The sequence below is a fragment of the Acipenser ruthenus genome, chromosome 9, assembly GCF_902713425.1.
Source record: "Acipenser ruthenus chromosome 9, fAciRut3.2 maternal haplotype, whole genome shotgun sequence".
In the NCBI taxonomy this organism is placed as follows: Eukaryota; Metazoa; Chordata; class Actinopteri; order Acipenseriformes; family Acipenseridae; genus Acipenser; species Acipenser ruthenus.
Genome location: NC_081197.1, coordinates 22,703,992 through 22,722,279, shown reverse-complemented (window position 1 = coordinate 22,722,279; position 18,288 = coordinate 22,703,992). Strand labels below are relative to the sequence as shown.

The 18,288-nt window shown below is 44.7% G+C and overlaps 1 protein-coding gene across 9 annotated transcripts in view; it reads right to left on the bottom strand.

Annotated features, from left to right (window-relative positions):
- The window catches only part of LOC117405868 (high affinity cationic amino acid transporter 1-like), a 72,641-nt gene that overhangs the window by 4,418 nt on the left and 49,935 nt on the right, over positions 1-18,288 (bottom strand). For all 9 annotated transcript variants that reach the window (XM_059029722.1, XM_059029719.1, XM_034009318.3 and 6 more), the window contains 2 exons: positions 5,898-6,049; positions 986-1,094 (listed from right to left, as the gene is read on the bottom strand). In XM_059029722.1, the coding sequence (XP_058885705.1) occupies positions 986-1,094; positions 5,898-6,049 (261 nt within the window). The remainder of the gene's footprint in view (positions 1-985; positions 1,095-5,897; positions 6,050-18,288) is intronic.

Sequence of the window (18,288 nt, the reverse complement as noted above, 5' to 3'; positions counted from 1 at the left end):
ATAGCAAACAACTCTAATGAGCTGCACAGCTTAACAGTCATTATCATTCGGACGTCAGAAAACAAAAAGTTGAACTGAACTTTAATAAAAATAAATTCCATCACACAAGGTTGCCTTTAAAGATACCACCAACAAAAAAACAACAACAAAAACAATGGCCTCCTGATTTCACATTTACAGAGAAATGTACTGGAGGAGCAACGAAATGCTGCTACTATACTAAAATACTGAAAATAATGAGTAATGTTAACTTTGAAATCTGTGAAACATGACAAATTCCAGAAAACCATTATACTTGTCAACATATGGATGCAAATATTGCATTGTCTTTTTGTCTATATCTTAAAAACTTGCAGTTATGATTCTGACACTAGGGTCCACTTTAATAATCAGTGATGGATCCAAATCGTGGAACCCTCAAATGTTTTTTTGTTGACCTTATTCCACTGTATTTGTATATGTAGAAATGTTAATAAGTAGGTCAATAAATCAGCCTTGAAGGAAAACACCAGCCCGACTATTATAAAGATGGTGTGTATTAGTATCCAGCACAGTTTAGATCATTTCTAAGTCACGTCACAATTTAAACCTATAAGCAGTGTCAACAGGTTCTATATAAACAGATTAAGTGCATTCATATCAAGGGTTTGTCTGGTTTGTATTTCCATTTAATGCCTTTTGGTATTTAGAAGTGTTTAGTGGCTAGCTCTAATGAAGTTAAGTGTACTTTCTCTGGCTCTCTATGACAGACTTGACTCGTTTCGCTCGCGGCCTTGACAAAGCAGAGTGAGTAAGAAATATACTCTCAACTTGTTTATAGGTAGCCACTGAACACTTGTAAACATACATTAAAGATCCCAACTAAAATGAACTGCATTTGAGGAAAATGTTAATAGTGTATGCCCAATAATATAGATCATTGAACCTTTTCTCACTAATCAAATATAAATATAAAAATGCAATATTATTAAATATTTAAACATACCGAGTACCATCCAAATAGCAAATCGTATCCATGTACCCTTGCCCAACTGCACCATGAGGTATACGTTTACAAACATGCTGAATACTGGGAGGAAAGGCAGCAGCGGTACCTGTGAACAAGAACAGACAAGAATGAAAAAAGGTAATAAACAAAATGCCAACCAAGAACAAGAATACTTATTTTAAGTTTTTTACCACTGAATTTACGTTTACATGCTTTATATTTAAAATATTTGCGGCTGGGCCAACACAGCTTTCTACAGTGTACATAGAAGCCAACACCGCTTTCTACAGTGTACATAGAAGCCAACACCGCTTTCTACAGTGTATGTGGCAGCATACACATTTCCCATGCGCAGTACACACAGTACAAATGTAGAAACGGGCACCATGAGACTGTACGTGTGATTAGCACTTAGAGTTTTGCAAAAAAATTGCTGAAATAAATGATTGTAGACATCTATTTCTTGTAACTTTATTTCCTCATCCACAAAAGCAAAGATTTTTCCTAGCACAGGGTGAAATCGTGGATGGAAGGTACATAAGTGCTAGAATTCAGCGCAGTTTCCATGTTAACTGCTGGCAGCGGAGTCCTAACCGGGGGGAATCAGGAGGGCTACATGACCAAGAGACTGCGCTGAGTAATCGGGCCAGCAGTGAGAAACACCTGAGGCTGATTAAGCCACAGATAGGAATCTTGTAATCTGGGTCTGTGTTAAGGCTAAGGCCTGAGAGGAGACCTGTGGCATATAAAAGGTATTGTGATACTGTAAGAATACATACATTTATTTTGTAACCGGTAAACAGCTTAGTGGTCTGATTTAAGTTAGAACCTGAAAAGGGTAGTTTAAGCACTCCTTGATGGAGTTAGGCTTTTGTTTTGTTTCGATTTCTTTTGTGTTTGTGAAAAACAAACAAACATACATGATCCGTCCTGTTTTCCAATTTACTTTGTTGTGGAATATTTCTTTAACGCACAACCAGCCTGTGGAAATACACACACACACACACACACACACACACCACACACACACACACACACACACACACACACACACACACACACACACACACACACCACACACACACACCACACACACACACACACACACACACACACACACACAAAACACACACACACACACACACACACACACACACACACACACACACACACACACACACAAACATACACACCACACACACCACACCACACACACCACACACACCACACCACACACCACACACACACACACACATTAAGGGTGGGCAATGATATGAAAATTGTATATCAAACTATTTCTAGACTTCACTGCGCACAGACTTTAATTGAATCGTCAGCTGCTCTGCGTGTAATTGCCGACTCACAAAACCTCTAAAAGTATTAAGTACGATGTCATGCCGAATTTTGTATTATTTTATGATATGTTTTTGTGTTTTAAAAGTACATCTCATTTCTAATACCGAAAGTTCACATTTTAAAAATACATTTTTAACAGCGTAAGTAATGAACCACTGAAGCATGCACACATCTCAAAATGCAAAACGGATAGCCAATGGTGCTTATGCAGCATGCAAATAACATAGCTACCTCTGTGACTATGAAGAGGAGTAATTACGTTTATATCGATGTATTTATTTAAATTGTACCTATCTTTTTAAAAACAAGTAGTTTCAGCACTGTTCTATTGAACTGTTTCAGTGAGCATACTGTTTGCGTGTCATTATAATTACATTAGCGCATAGTCAGTTTATAAAAGTACTCTCCAAACTAACAAGTGTAGTGTCAAATAAAGACAAGGTGACAGCAGAAATCAGCATAAGGCCGCTGTTTTAGATCCTTGAAGAATGAGAAGCCGCATAGTTTAAGAGTAGGGTGTAAAGTTCAGAGTTCCAGTTGTTTTTGTTATTGTTCGTTGAATTACCATAAGTATTACATCTAACGCTTCTACAAATACATCTAATAATACACAATAATAAACTATTTTGTTTTACTTATCACAAAACTGTTTAAGCACTAATGTGTTATATGCAACTGAATTATTTATGTTTGACGATTGTTTCATAATAAATCATGACCATAATTGTCTGAAATTGTTTGAGTCATGGCAGTGACACAGAGAGGTGGGGAAGAGGGTGTGTTGGCTTTCCCTCTCTCCGAGTGGCTGAGAGGCGGGCCTTGGGGGATTGCTCGGCCCATAAGTACTGCGCTTGGTTATGCATTCGGGTGGCCGTGACTGGGAATACCCAGAGACGCTGGCTGAGAAGGCCAGTGTAAACAGAGACCAGGAAAGAACACCAGTGGTTGGCGCGAGCGACCAAAACAGGAAAGCACAGCTAAGCAATAAATAAACCATTTATTAAAATATATCAAGACGTACCCGAGGGGACGTGTGTAGTGACAGGGGAACCTTGGCCACCCCAGTGTATAGTGCATATTAGCGTAGGACGGCGATCCCGAGCAGACCGGCTTAGCGGCAGTGGAGGCACTGCGTAAGCAGCACCTTTATTTTGTAGTTTTATTACTGTGTTTTATTTTCCCTTTTCATTTTGTCTTTTGTTTTCATTATTATTTTGAGCACCTGTGAGTGCGCCAGCTTTTATCTGTTTACCAGTATTGATATTCCTTGTGTGTCAGTGAATTGCCCACCACCCTTCCACATACACACACACACTTTAGTGTGTTTCGTTACTGTGAATTTATCTCTTGGACTATTTTTCAGTCAATTTATTCTCATCTCTTCATGCACGGGAAATTAATGAAAGCTTACTGTTGAATTGTACCGTGCTAAAGCTGAGCATAAGAGACACAGCAGCGATCACTGCAGTTTCCTTCTCATCGTTGATATTAAAATGCTTTTGTAGTTGTGCCTGAACTACAAATCATCCCTTTTCTCTCAGAAATTAACAACAAAGAAATTAACAAACAAGTAATTATATATATATATATATATATATATATATATATATATATATATTATATATATATATATATATATATATATATATATATATATATATATATACACACACACACACACACACGGTATATATATATATATATATATATATATATATATATATATTATATATATATATATATATATATGATGACTAATACAGCATATACAATGGTTAAATAATAGTTAAATGTGTGGTGTTTGCCTACGTGAATGACCATGATTGGTATGTATAGAATTTGTTTTATAATAATATAAAATAAACCGATTGTACTGAGTTTGTGTATATATATATATATATATATATATATACACACACACACACATATACACACACATATACACACATATACACACACACAAACACACACACATACACTGTATAGATCATGTTTTTAAATGGTAAAAGCCGATCCAATTTTTCTAACCTTTTTGTACCTTTAACATGTTTTGGTCAGATGAAAATAGAAAGAAAACAATTCATTGTTATGATCTGCAATAAATACGCCTAATGTTTAATGTTACAAAAAAACTTCAAGTACGTTTAAAGAACGTTTCTAGTAACAAAGTACGAAAAGTCCAGTAGTTTTCAATGAAGTTTCCATTGTTGATATTATACAATATTAAATCAGAAAAAAGTAACTAACAAGACTAATTTGAGATAAAATTGTCGCTGAATTTTTGGGAGAAGACTCCACCCTTTATCAAAGCTAAGCGTAATAATTCTAACAATGTGAAAGTAACAGCATCCTATGGTAGCTACTGTAGCTAAAACTTAGACAATCCATTCAACAACGCTTAAAAATAATGGCGCTCTCCTATAACTGTTACCTTTGTAAGATTGCATACCAGTTTATCTCAGTGATATTAATTAACTTGAAATTTTGCAATTTTTCAATGTACATCATGAGTTGGATCCGATATGATATACCATATAGTAAACTAAGTCAATGGTAATTAGTAATACAATATTTACTGCAAGACTATAACAGTCTATCAATGTTTACCTGTCTATTGTGAAAGGTAAGCTTAAAGTACAACCAACATACAGTTATCATAATACTTTAAACCAGCTTTCCACACAACATTATGCTTTCCATACAACATTATTATATTTTCAATCTTCAGTTGTTTCTCTTTTTGACACTTGACCGTTATTGATTATTTGTTTGCAAGCTGTGAGAGTGGCTGGTTTCTATTCTTTAGCATTGAAAACAACCCAACTGGAACAACCCAACCGGAAAACACATGATGTTTAAAATAGAATACCATTTTTTCTTCAATTTAATAAAGCTAAATATTTTCCCTGAGAAAAAACAAAACAAAATCATAAATAAATCAAACAAGCATGACATATCTGTTGATTTTCTATTAATAGCCTTCTTTTGTGTCCTGGAATCCTGTGATTTACACACTGGTTCGTACATGCTTGTGAAATCTGAGAGGAAAGCACTGACTGGCTGTGCGGACAGTCACTTCAAGCTCACCTTTTAGGACCCCCTCCCTACTTTGAGTGCTGGGCAGGACAGCACGACATTCTGTTATAGTATTCATGCATGAAATGAAGTTTAATAGATACAAGCTTGTGTTTTCTGAAGAGAATAGCTTTCATTATCCAGTTAGAACTAGTGCAAAAGTAAGTAACCATGACTTAGAAAAATATAACTACAATTGATTTAGTGTCATGGATGCCTCCACTAAATCCTTATCACCAGGGATATTCTTACACCACAGGCAATAAACCTGGCTGTTCTAAGACTTCATGAATTTGTATTTCTCTATCTGAAAACCCTTTTTCCTAGCTAAATGTCCAGTGGATTAAACATTAGGGGGAGCCAAGTACTTTGAGACAATTAAAGTTAAAACAACTACTACATGTCCCATTTCTTTAAACCCATACCCTATTCCTTTGTCTGGATTAATACAAATAAAATAAAAAAGTGTTCTTATTACCTTGAAGGACAGCTTGGTTTTGTTTTTTGGTTGTCTCCAGATTATAGCAGTGATGCCAGCAATTGAGAAAGCCAGCAATACAAGACACACTATAGACCAAGTGGCTGCTCCGCCAAGGACAGTTATGAGGCAGAAAGTAAAGATAAGGACTCCTGGGAAAGAAAAAAGTGATTATCGATAAAATGTTACAACATGATGTTCACAGCAAGATTAACAACCCACCCCCGCTCAATATACAAAGTAGTACAGGGGTTGTACATACAATAAACGCCTGTCACACTTGCTTCCTCACTGGACTGAATAATTTGTTATGCATTGGCATCCTTGACATGTACTGTTGCATCACTTCAGACATGACTGGAAAGACACCAGATCTGCCAGACTTTGACAGAGGGCTGATAGTAGGCAGTCAGTTGTGAGGTTCCCTTTGTTTTCTGCACAAGTCGCTGGTGTTTCAGAATAGACAGCATGTTATGTTATTATCATAACCCTGGTTCCCTGAAATAGAAATGTAACTATTACCGATTGTGATATATCTCTTATAGCCCGAATTACCCGAGCACTTCTATCAAAGCTGCTTCTTTAAGAGCCCTGTCTGCGCCAGGCATCGTCTTCGACCGTATTCGCCCCCAGAATATATCAATGACTGTTGCATAGGGATCAGCGCCATTTTCTCTTCAGGCCTGCTGCGTTGGAGTGAATGCAGTGACCTTGAAGGGGAATGGTTGCATTACTATTTCAGGGAACCAGGGTATGATAATAACCTAACGTTCCCTTTCAAATATGAAATGTAACCATTATCGAATGGGGTACCCAAGCCGTCACAATTGAAGGACTTGCAGCACTGGCAGATGTGCTAAAAAGGAAGATAAATTGCCTTTAGCACTCTGGCCAAGGATCGATAAGGGTCCATGGCATATAGTCCACAGTACAGTAAGGGAGAACCCTCATGCAGTGTATATGCTGCAAGGTTACACTGAGTAAGCTTAGCATATAAACATCAGATGTCCAATGAAGGTGTGTGGCTAACGAAAAGTAATAAAATGAAAAGTGAGTTAACGGGCAGAGTGAGTGGCTGCCCTTAACACTCTGGTCCCAAAACCAGGGTGCTGCTGATCTACGACATTCAGTCGGTAGAACCTGGTAAAAGTATGAGCAGTGTTGCAAATGTCCGAGACAGATGCGCCCTGGAATAATGCTCAGGAGGTTGCAAGGCCTCTTGTGGAGTGACCAATGACCTTCTCTGGTGGGGGCAGGTTAGCTAGATCATATGCAATCCTGACCGTGTCTACAATCCACCTCGACAGCCACTGTTTAGAACAGGGCTTGTCCATGGAACTTGAACCCGAAGCAAAGAATTGCTTGGATTGCTGCCAACTGGGTGCGGGCAACATAATACGCCAGTGCCCTAACTGGACAGAGCATATGGTGCTTTATCTCCCTGTCAGACTGGAAAGGAGGTGGATGGAAGGCCTCCAATTCCACTGACTGGTTGATATGAAAAGCAGAAATATTTTTAGGGAGAAAAGCAGGATTAGCGCGGAGTGTAACCATAGTTCTGGTCTTAGCGGAGGTAATAGCAAGCAGGAAAGCAGTGTTTAAAGACAGGAATTTCATATCTGCTGAATGTAGGGGCTCGAATGGCAGTCTTGTAAGTGCATCCGGCACTACATTGAGCCGCCAGCGAGGGACAAAGTCCCTCCAAGGGGGTCTTAACCTCCGAGCATCCTTCAAAAACTGTCCCGCCAGGAAGTGGAGTCAATTTAGCTGGCAGGTAGACCTGTATTAGTCATCAGTCATTACAGTAAAACAAAAAAAATACCTACAACAGGGAACTAACTGACATTCGCAACTTTAGAGCTAGTTTTTAATTTCTAAGCCTTTTAGCTGAGGATTTTCCAGTTGTAAAAGTCATTTTTGACATTCTGAAAGGCTACTGTATTAGTGAGGTAACTTTGCTTACAGTGGGGGAAAAAAAACACAGTCTCATCTTAAGTTACCATAGCAACAACCAGTAACGTCATTTTTGTTTTTATTTTAGCTAAGACTCCCTGCCCTATACTCTAGTATGCGTGACAATTAAAGTTTCACATTTTCCATTCAAATATGTAATCTCAAATGTAATGATCTACTGCCAAATCAAATGACCTGTTCTCATTAGCAATTTCAATTATGGTTATGGCTTCCCTCCAGATTTTATCTTGAGTTTTTCAGTATAATCTAGCATGGCAAATGGAGTCCTAATCAGCCGATCAACTGCGTTATCCTGCATTTGACATTTGACCCCTTCACAAGACAAGCACCAAAATAAAACAATAACAATATATAGTGTGTTTCTTACCACTGATGCAATGCAAAACGAAACTTTCAATTTCAATCCTCACTCCTACATAAACTGCAGATGATACAACTGCTTACAGCAGCGCTTTAGAAGGGGGCGGGAGGATGTGGCTCGCTCCTCCAATTAAAACCCGTGCTCAGAGCACCCGATCTACTAGTGGGAGTGCTGTGTTTCAGACAGACAGGAGTTTGTCATCGGAGGCAAAGCCTCCTCTGGTAAAAAAAAAAAAAATCTCTGGTCTCCTCCAATTAAAGCCTGTGCTCAGATCACACGATCTGCCACTGCTAACACTGTGTTTAATGGGAGAAGGGAGGCTTGCCTCCCTTGGTTAAAAAAAAAATAAAAAATTTATAAAAATAAACAAAAAAACAACAACCCTCCTCCAGGACCAGAACACCATCTGCCACTGCTAGTACTGTAAGCACGTGTCTCTCAGCAGCCAGAATTGCTGTTAATTTAGGAATGTTGAATCTAGAGTTTAGGTTAAAATATTTTTTTTATTTAAATTTTTGCCAACAATTATATTTTATTTTATTGAACTGTGGCAGGAACGGCTGAGTGGTCTGACGTCACGGCAGAAGAAGGGACAACAAAAACAAAAAGGTATTGTGCAGTGGCGCGGGCGCCGTTTTATTTAATGAATCCAAAAATAAAATAAATATTTAAACAAAAGAACACTTGCTCACAGAGCAAAATAAAAGTGTAAACAAAAACAAATCTCGAACACAAAATCCAAAATAAATAAACCATACAGGTCAGGCTGGGCAGTCGCTGTCACTGTCACTGTTCCTGTAGGCTATGCTTTAGTTTCGTTTTTAAATAAACCTTCTCTCGCTCTCCGTCTCTATCACCCACCTAAAACACCCACACAAAACTAGAGAGCTGCAGGCTTTTATTAAGGTGAACCATCTCCCAATTAGCAACAAAATTAATCCCGTAATTAATTCGGGAGATGGTTCACCTTCTGCACGAGTTTATTAATTATTACTCCTGGCAGAGGACGAGCACCGATCTCGCCTCTGCCAGGACACGTTTTAAAAATAAACGAAACAATAACAAACATACGGCGCTCGCCGTCATAAATACAATAAATCATAATAAACAAAAACAATACTTTGCACAGGGGCGGAGGATGAACCTTCGTTCTAAAAATAACACAAAACAATGTACAGGGCTGCTCGCCCTGTTACATATCCCCCCCCTTGTGCAACGCACACATGGCCCCAACGGCCACCTCCCCCCTCAGTCTCAAAGTCCCGGACGAGGGGGAAGAGAGTTGCTTCTGGGGGGTGGCCATGGTGGAATCTCCGGCACCCCCCAATTCTTTGTGGCCGGCAGCTCCCTCTTCTGGGGCTCCCTCCACACTCTGTCCTGCCGCGAAATTGCGGCTGGGGGAGCTGGTCTCCTGACCTTCCCCCTCCTCTTCATGGCCAGCAGTTCCCCTCCGTGGGGCTCTGACCACCCAAACTCCTGCCGCGAAAGTGCGGCTGGGGGATCTGGTCTCCTGACCTTCCCCCTCCTCTTCATGGCCAGCAGTTCCCCTCCGTGGGGCTCTGACCACCCAATATCCTGCCGCGAAAGTGCGGCTGGGGGAGCTGGTCTCCTGACCTCCCCCCCTTTCTTGATGGCCGGCAGCTCCCCTCCGTGGGGCTCCGACCACATGACCTCTGGCCGCGAAAGTGCGGCTGGGGGAGCTGGTCTCCTGACCTCCCCCCCTTTCATGATGGCCGGCAGCTCCCCTCCATGGGGCTCCGACCACAGTGTAGGGACCCCAGGTGAAGCAGGATCCCTGGCGACCCCAGGCGACGGCAGCGGACCCTCGGGAGGCGACGGCAGCGGCAGCGGACCCTCGGGAGGCGACGGCAGCGGCAGCGGACCCTCGGGAGGCGACGGCAGCGGACCCTCGGGAGGCGACGGCAGCGGCAGCGGACCCTCGGGAGGCGACGGCAGCGGACCCTCGGGAGGCGACGGCAGCGGACCCTCGGGAGGCGACGGCAGCGGACCCTCGGGAGGCAATGGCAGCGGACCCTCGGGAGGCAACGCAGGACCGGCAGCAACCCTAGGAGACGCAAGGGAGACACAGGCGACCCAAGGCGATGCTGACGGCGGGAGGGGAGCCCCTGGCCATGAAGGCGGCAGCAGGAGCTCCACTTCTCCCAATGGTGGTGGTGGAGGTAGAGGTAGCTCCTGCTCCTCTCCTCCTGACAGTAAAGGCGGCAGGGGCTCCTCCTCTTCTGGCGGCCAAGGCGGCAGGGGCTTCTCCCCTTCTGGCAGCCAGGGCGGCAGGGGCTCCTCCCCTTCTGGCGGCCAAGGCGGCAGGGCTTCCTCCCCTTCAGGCGGCCAAGGCGGACGGGCTTCCTCCCCTTCAGGCGGCCAAGGCGGACGGGCTTCCTCCCCTTCAGGCGGCCAAGGCGGACGGGCTTCCTCCCCTTCAGGCGGCCAAGGCGGCAGGGCTTCCTCCCCTTCAGGCGGCCAAGGCGGCAGGGCTTCCTCCCCTTCAGGCTGCGAAGGCGGCAGGGCTTCCTCCCCTTCAGGCTGCGAAGGCGGCAGGGCTTCCTCCCCTTCAGGCTGCGAAGGCGGCAGGGCTTCCTCCCCTTCAGGCTGCGAAGGCGGCAGGGCTTCCTCCCCTTCAGGCTGCGAAGGCGGCAGGGCTTCCTCCCCTTCAGGCTGCGAAGGCGGCAGGGCTTCCTCCCCTTCAGGCTGCGAAGGCGGCAGGGCTTCCTCCCCTTCAGGCTGCGAAGGCGGCAGGGCTTCCTCCCCTTCAGGCTGCGAAGGCGGCAGGGCTTCCTCCCCTTCAGACTGCGAAGGCGGCAGGGCTTCCTCCCCTTCAGGCTGCGAAGGCGGCAGGGCTTCCTCCCCTTCAGGCTGCGAAGGCGGCAGGGCTTCCTCCCCTTCAGGCTGCGAAGGCGGCAGGGGCTCCTCCCCTTCTGGCAGCCAAGGCGGCTCCTCCCCTTCTGGCAGCCAAGGCGGCTCCTCCCCTTCTGGCAGCCAAGGCGGCAGGGGCGCCTCCCCTTCTGGCAGCCAAGGCGGCTCCTCCCCTTCTGGCAGCCAAGGCGGCTCCTCCCCTTCTGGCAGCCAAGGCGGCTCCTCCCCTTCTGGCAGCCAAGGTGGCTCCTCCCCTTCTGGCAGCCAAGGCGGCTCCTCCCCTTCTGGCAGCCAAGGCGGCAGGGGCGCCTCCCCTTCTGGCTGCAACAGGGAAACCAGCAGGCATGTTCCCTCTGCTGGCAGTGGTGGAAGCGGAACCAGCAGGCATGCTCCCTCTGCTGGTGGTGGTGGTGGTGGGGGGAGCGACATGTCGTCCTCCCACGGAGACGGAGGTGGCACCAGCAGGTATTCTCCCTCTGCTGGCGGAGGTGGGAGCGACTCACAGTCCTCCCAGGGCGGTGGAACCAGCAGGAATGCTCCCTCTGCTGGCGGAGGTGGGAGTGACTCACAGTCCTCCCACGGCGGTGGAGGTGGAACCAGCAGGAATGCTCCCTCTGCTGGCGGAGGTGGGAGCGACTCACAGTCCTCCCAGGGCAGTGGAGGTGGAACCAGCAGGAATGCTCCCTCTGCTGGCGGAGGTGGGAGCAACTCACAGTCCTCCCAGGGCAGTGGAGGTGGCACCAGCAGGTATGCTCCCTCTGCTGGCGGAGGTGGGAGCGACTCACAGTCCTCCCACGGAGACGGAGATGGCACCAGCAGGTATGCTCCCTCTGCTGGCGGAGGTGGGAGCGACTCACAGTCCTCCCATGGAGATGGAGGCGGCACCAGCAGGTATTCCCCCTCTGCTGGCAGGTACCTGGGCTGTGGACCTTCGGCCTTCCCCTTCTTGGGCCGTGGACGCACCGACTCCCCCCTCTTGGGCCGTGGACGCACCGACTCCCCCCTCTTGGGTCGTGGACGCACCGACTCCCCCCTCTTGGGCCGTGGACGCACCGACTCCTCCCTTTTAGGCGCAGGACGTTCGGGCTCCTCCCTTTTAGGCGCAGGACGTTCGGGCTCCTCCCTTTTAGGCGCAGGACGTTCGGGCTCCTCCCTTTTAGGCGCAGGACGTTCGGGCTCCTCCCTTTTAGGCGCAGGACGTTCGGGCTCCTCCCACTCCAGGTCCGTGTCTTTGAAGACCTCCAGGCAGTGGTGCTCCTCATGCCCGTATCTCATGCAGTTGGTGCACCACTCCTCTTCCCCTCGTTCCACTTTTCCTCTCTGCCTCCTCCTCCTCCTCCTCACCTCTGTCTGTGTCCCCTCCTCCTGCCATATGGGGAAGGTGCCAGGGGAAATGTGCCATGGCTCCCCACAGTTAAAACACCACTCCTCCCCCAACAGGCAGGTAAGGCAGACTTGCTGCGGCTGTTGCTGCTGCAGCGGCTGCTGTCCCCTCATCCTCCTTCTTCCTCCCATCTTCCTTCCTCCCATCCACCTCTTCACTCTCCTTTTCTCCACACACAAAAACGAAAAAAAACGAAAAAACCTGCAGTACCCTCTTCTGCCTGCGTCCTGGAGGCGCTGCGATCCCACGCAGGACACCACGTGTGGCAGGAACGGCTGAGTGGTCTGACGTCACGGCAGAAGAAGGGACAACAAAAACAAAAAGGTATTGTGCAGTGGCGCGGGCGCCGTTTTATTTAATGAATCCAAAAATAAAATAAATATTTAAACAAAAGAACACTTGCTCACAGAGCAAAATAAAAGTGTAAACAAAAACAAATCTCGAACACAAAATCCAAAATAAATAAACCATACAGGTCAGGCTGGGCAGTCGCTGTCACTGTCACTGTTCCTGTAGGCTATGCTTTAGTTTCGTTTTTAAATAAACCTTCTCTCGCTCTCCGTCTCTATCACCCACCTAAAACACCCACACAAAACTAGAGAGCTGCAGGCTTTTATTAAGGTGAACCATCTCCCAATTAGCAACAAAATTAATCCCGTAATTAATTCGGGAGATGGTTCACCTTCTGCACGAGTTTATTAATTATTACTCCTGGCAGAGGACGAGCACCGATCTCGCCTCTGCCAGGACACGTTTTAAAAATAAACGAAACAATAACAAACATACGGCGCTCGCCGTCATAAATACAATAAATCATAATAAACAAAAACAATACTTTGCACAGGGGCGGAGGATGAACCTTCGTTCTAAAAATAACACAAAACAATGTACAGGGCTGCTCGCCCTGTTACATGAACATTATTATATTATAATGCTATATATATATATATATATATATATATATATATATATATATATATATATATATATATATATATATATTATATGGCTCTTTGAGCTAAAATTATATATATATATAAAGTCAGAAGGAGGGACTCAATCTCTTACAAAGGGTCATAAAAGATAAGCTTGCAACATTGCGCAGAGCTGAGCGCCTACGGAAACGCTACAAAAAGAAGGAGCGTGCGAGAGCTAACTTTTATAAAGACCCATTCAAATTTGTAAAGAAGTTATTCACCAGTGAGAAGAATGGCACACTAAAAGCATCTAAGGTTGAGCTGAAGAGATATTTGGAGGAAACACATACAGATTCAAAAAGGCAGGAGCCTATGTCAATTCCGTCAGACATCCCACCTATCAATCCACCAGAATACTAAATGGAGGACTGTGCACCTAAGTGGAAAGAAATAGAGCAAGCTGTGAAAAAAGCAAGGGCTTCATCATCTCCAGGGCCTAATGGAGTTCCGTACAGAGTGTACAAGAGTGCTTCAGGAGTTCTACGAATTCTGTGGAAATTGATGAAAGTGGCATGGGAAAAACAGGTTGTACCAAGAGCATGGCGCCGAGCAGGTGGAGTCTTTATACCTAAAGAAAAAGATTCTACAAGCATCAGTCAGTTTCGTCCCATTTCCCTATTAAACGTAGAAGGCAAGATTTTCTTCAGCATTATTGCTCAGAGATTGTCAGCTTACCTATTAAAGAACTGCTTCATTGACACTTCAATACAAAAAGCGGGCATTCCAGGTTTCCCAGGTTGCTTAGAACACATCAATGTGATCTGGCAACAAATTCAATCAGCTAAAAAGGAGAGGAAGGAGCTCCATGTGACATTCCTGGATTTGGCTAATGCATATAGTTCAGTGCCACATGAACTACTTTGGGCAGCATTTGATTTTTTCAGTGTACTGATGACAATAACAAATTTAGTGAAAGCCTATTTTGGAGATTCAGTTTTTCAACTTCAGAATTCAGCACTACATGGCAATGCCTAGAGGTTGGAATAATGGCAGGATGCACCATTTCTCCACTGGCTTTTACCATGGCAATGGAAGTAATCATTAGGGCATCAAAATGGGTAGTAGGAGGAGAGCGCTTGGCTTCTGGAATGCGACTACCACCAATTCGAGCATACATGGATGACATGACAACCATGACTACAACAGTAGCCTGCACTAATCGGTTAATGGGCAAATTAACCAATAACATTGAATGGGCACGAATGCAATTCAAGCCCACTAAATCAAGGAGCATCTCTATAATTAAAGACAAAGTAGTAGATAAAACATTCTTCATTAATGGTGAGGCAATGCCAACAGTGTCTGAGAAGCCAGTGAAGAGTCTTGGGAGATGGTACGACGGGGATCTAAAGGACACAGTTCGTGTGGGAGAAGTTAGACAACAAGCAGTGGAAGGGTTGAAGAGCATAGACAGCTGCGCTCTACCAGGTAAACTAAAACTCTGGTGCTTTCAGTTTGGTCTACTGCCGAGGTTGCTGTGGCCACTGACTGTGTACGAGGTTTCTTTGACAACAGTAGAGAAGCTGGAAGCTTTAATCAGTTCATACATCAGGAAATGGTTGGGAGTTCCACGCTGCCTCAGCAGAGTGGGACTTTACGGTAAAGGAATACTGCAGCTACCAGTCTCTGCTCTAACCGAGGAGTTTAAGTGCGCCAAGGTCAGACTGCAAATGACATTAGTAGAGTCACGCGATAAATGCGTAAGGGAGGCAGCACCTGTGTTGAAAACTGGAAGAAAGTGGGCGGCAAAGAAAGCTGTGGAAGATGCAAAGGCTGCCCTTCAAATTGGTGATATCATGGGGCAAGTTCAGCATGGAAGAGGGGGTCTTGGTTTCAGTTCAGCTCCTCCTACATGGCACAAGGCAGCCCCAGCTCAAAGGAGGAAGCTGGTAGTCAACGAGGTGCAAAAGCAGGAGGAGAGGATGAGGTGTATAAAGGCCATTTCCCAGGCCAAGCAGGGAGAATGGATGAGATGGGAGAGTGTGGAACAACGCAAGATTGGCTGGCAAGACCTATGGTCAATGGAACAGAGCAGGATCAGTTTCCTCATCAGGTCAACATATGATGTTCTCCCATCACCACAGAACCTAAACCTCTGGGTAGGAGAGGATCCCTCATGTCCTTTGTGTTCACCACCTGCAACATTAAGGCACATTTTGACAGGATGTAAGGTGGCTCTTAGCCAAGGACGGTTTACTTGGCGCCATGACCAGGTGCTGCGATGTTTGGCCTTAGCATTGGAAGACAAGCGTAACATGACCAATAAGTTGTCACCTGTTCCATCAAAACATTACACACAAAAGACAACATTCCTCCGCCCAGGAGAGCAACCACCAAGAAAAGGTGTTAAAACCAATCCTCGCCCAGGACAACTGGAAGCTGCTAGAGACTGGAAAATGCTGGCAGATGTTGGTCAACGGCTTATTTTTCCACCTGAGATTGCCACCACTAACCTTCGACCAGATATTGTCTTCTGGTCTGGATCAGCACGCCTTGTTCACCTGGTAGAGTTAACAGTGCCATGGGAGGATGCTGTAGATGAGGCGTATGAGAGGAAAAAACTGCGGTATGCTCAACTAGCCACTGAATCGGAACAGCGAGGATGGAGAGTTCGGGTTTACCCAGTGGAAGTGGGTTGTTGAGGATTTGTGGCACACTCTACAACCCGGTTTCTCAGAGACGTCGGATTCAGTGGCCAAGAGTTGCGTCGCACAGTGAAGAACTTATCTGAAGCAGCAGAGAGGAGCAGCAACTGGCTGTGGTTGAGACGGAAAGATTCTGGCTGGGGATCTCAAGCACAATAGAAAGAAAGAAACGCTGATGTACAGGTAAGTAAGCTGGGCTGAGTTGAGTGGGGGACGGAGGGGGGTGATGCTGGGACGCCAGAATCACCGTCGAGCCCTCTTGAGGTGTCGTGGGCTAGTCGACGAAACACTGAGGATGGAAGGTGCCCACTTGAAAACCCCAGAGATGTACCCTACTTAGCTCAATCCAGACGGTTGTCATGCTGATGCGCTGGGGAGGCCGCACTGTGGTTGATCCCCGGAGCCAGCATCGCAGCCGTTGTGTGTGCTGATGCGCCAGGGAGGCAAAATAAGCTGATCCCTGGAGCCAGCATTACACTTCAGCCATTAACACCAGACAGAGGGATATCTACATCATCATACAGAAGGAAACGTAAATGGATGGAGACACATATGGATCACATTAGTTTACTGTAAAGCTACGTCTTAGTTGGTGCTTATCTTGGCGAGAGCCGAGTTCAAATCAGCATGAAGTTTTAACATCTACTCTCGTGTAATGGAAATCATTATATTATAATGCTATATATATATATATATATATATATATATATATATATATATATATATATATATATATATATCATTATAACAACATCCCTAGAACAACATCCAGGGACCTGCAGGCCTCTCTCACCTCGGCTAAGGTCAGTGTTCATGACTCCACCATCAGAAAGACACTGGGCAAAAATGGGATTCATGGCAGAGTAGCAAGGTGGAAACCATTGCTCACTAAGAAGAACATGAATGCTTGTCTCAAGTTTGCCAAAAAGCACCTAGATGATCCTCAAGAGTTCTGGAACAATGTTCTATGGACAGATGAGTGGTACTTTTTGGCCGACATGGGCCCCGTTATGTCTGGCGAAAACCAAACACTGCATTCCACAGTAAGAACCTCATACCAACGATCAAGCATGGTGGTGGTAGTGTCATGTTTTGGGGATGCTTTGCTGCATCAGGACCTGGACGCCTTGCCATCATTGAAGGAACCATGAATTCTGCTCTGTATCAGAGAATTCTACAGGAGAATGTCAGGCCATCCGTCCGTGAGCTGAAGCTGAAGCGCAGCTGGGTCATGCAGTAAGACAATGATCCGAAACACACAAGCAAGTCTACATCAGAATGGTTGAAGAACAAGAAATTTAAAGCTTTGGAATGGCCTAGTCAATGTCCAGACCTAAACCCCATTGAGATGTTGTGGCAGGACCTGAAACGAGCAGTTCATGCTCGAAAACCCACAAATGTCACTGAGTTGAAGCAGTTCTGCATGGAGGATTGGGCCAAAATTCCTCCACGGTGCTGTGAGAGACTAATCAATAACTACAGGAAGCATCTGGTTGCAGTTATTGCTGCTAAAGGTGGCGTAACCAATTATTGAGTCTAAGAGGGAGATTACTTTTTCACAAGGGAGCATTGGGTGTTGCATAACTTTCTTTAATAAATAAATATGTATCAAATTTTTGTGTTATTTGTTCACTCAGGGTCCCTTTTATCTAATATTAGGTTTTGGTTGAAGATCTGATAAAAGTCAGTGTCATAAATATGCAAAAATGCAGAAAATCAGACAGGGGGGCAAATACTTTTTCACGGCACTGTGTATGTGTGTATATGAATATATATATATATATATATATATATATATATATATATATATATATATATATATATATATATACAGTACTGTGCAAAAGTTTTAGGCAGGTGTGAAAAAATGCTGTAAAGTAAGAATGCTTTCAAAAATAGACTTGATAATAGATTATATTTATCAATTAACTAAATGCAAAGTGAGTGAACAGAAGAAAAATCTACATCAAATCAATATTTGGTGTGACCACCCTTTGCCTTCAAAACAGCACCAATTCTTCTAGGTACACTTGCACAAAGTCAGGGATTTTGTAGGCATATAGTCAGGTGTATGATTAAACAATTATACCAAACAGGTGCTAATGATCATCAATTCAATATGTAGGTTGAAACACAATCATTAACTGAAACAGAAACAGCTGTGTAGGAGGAATAAAAC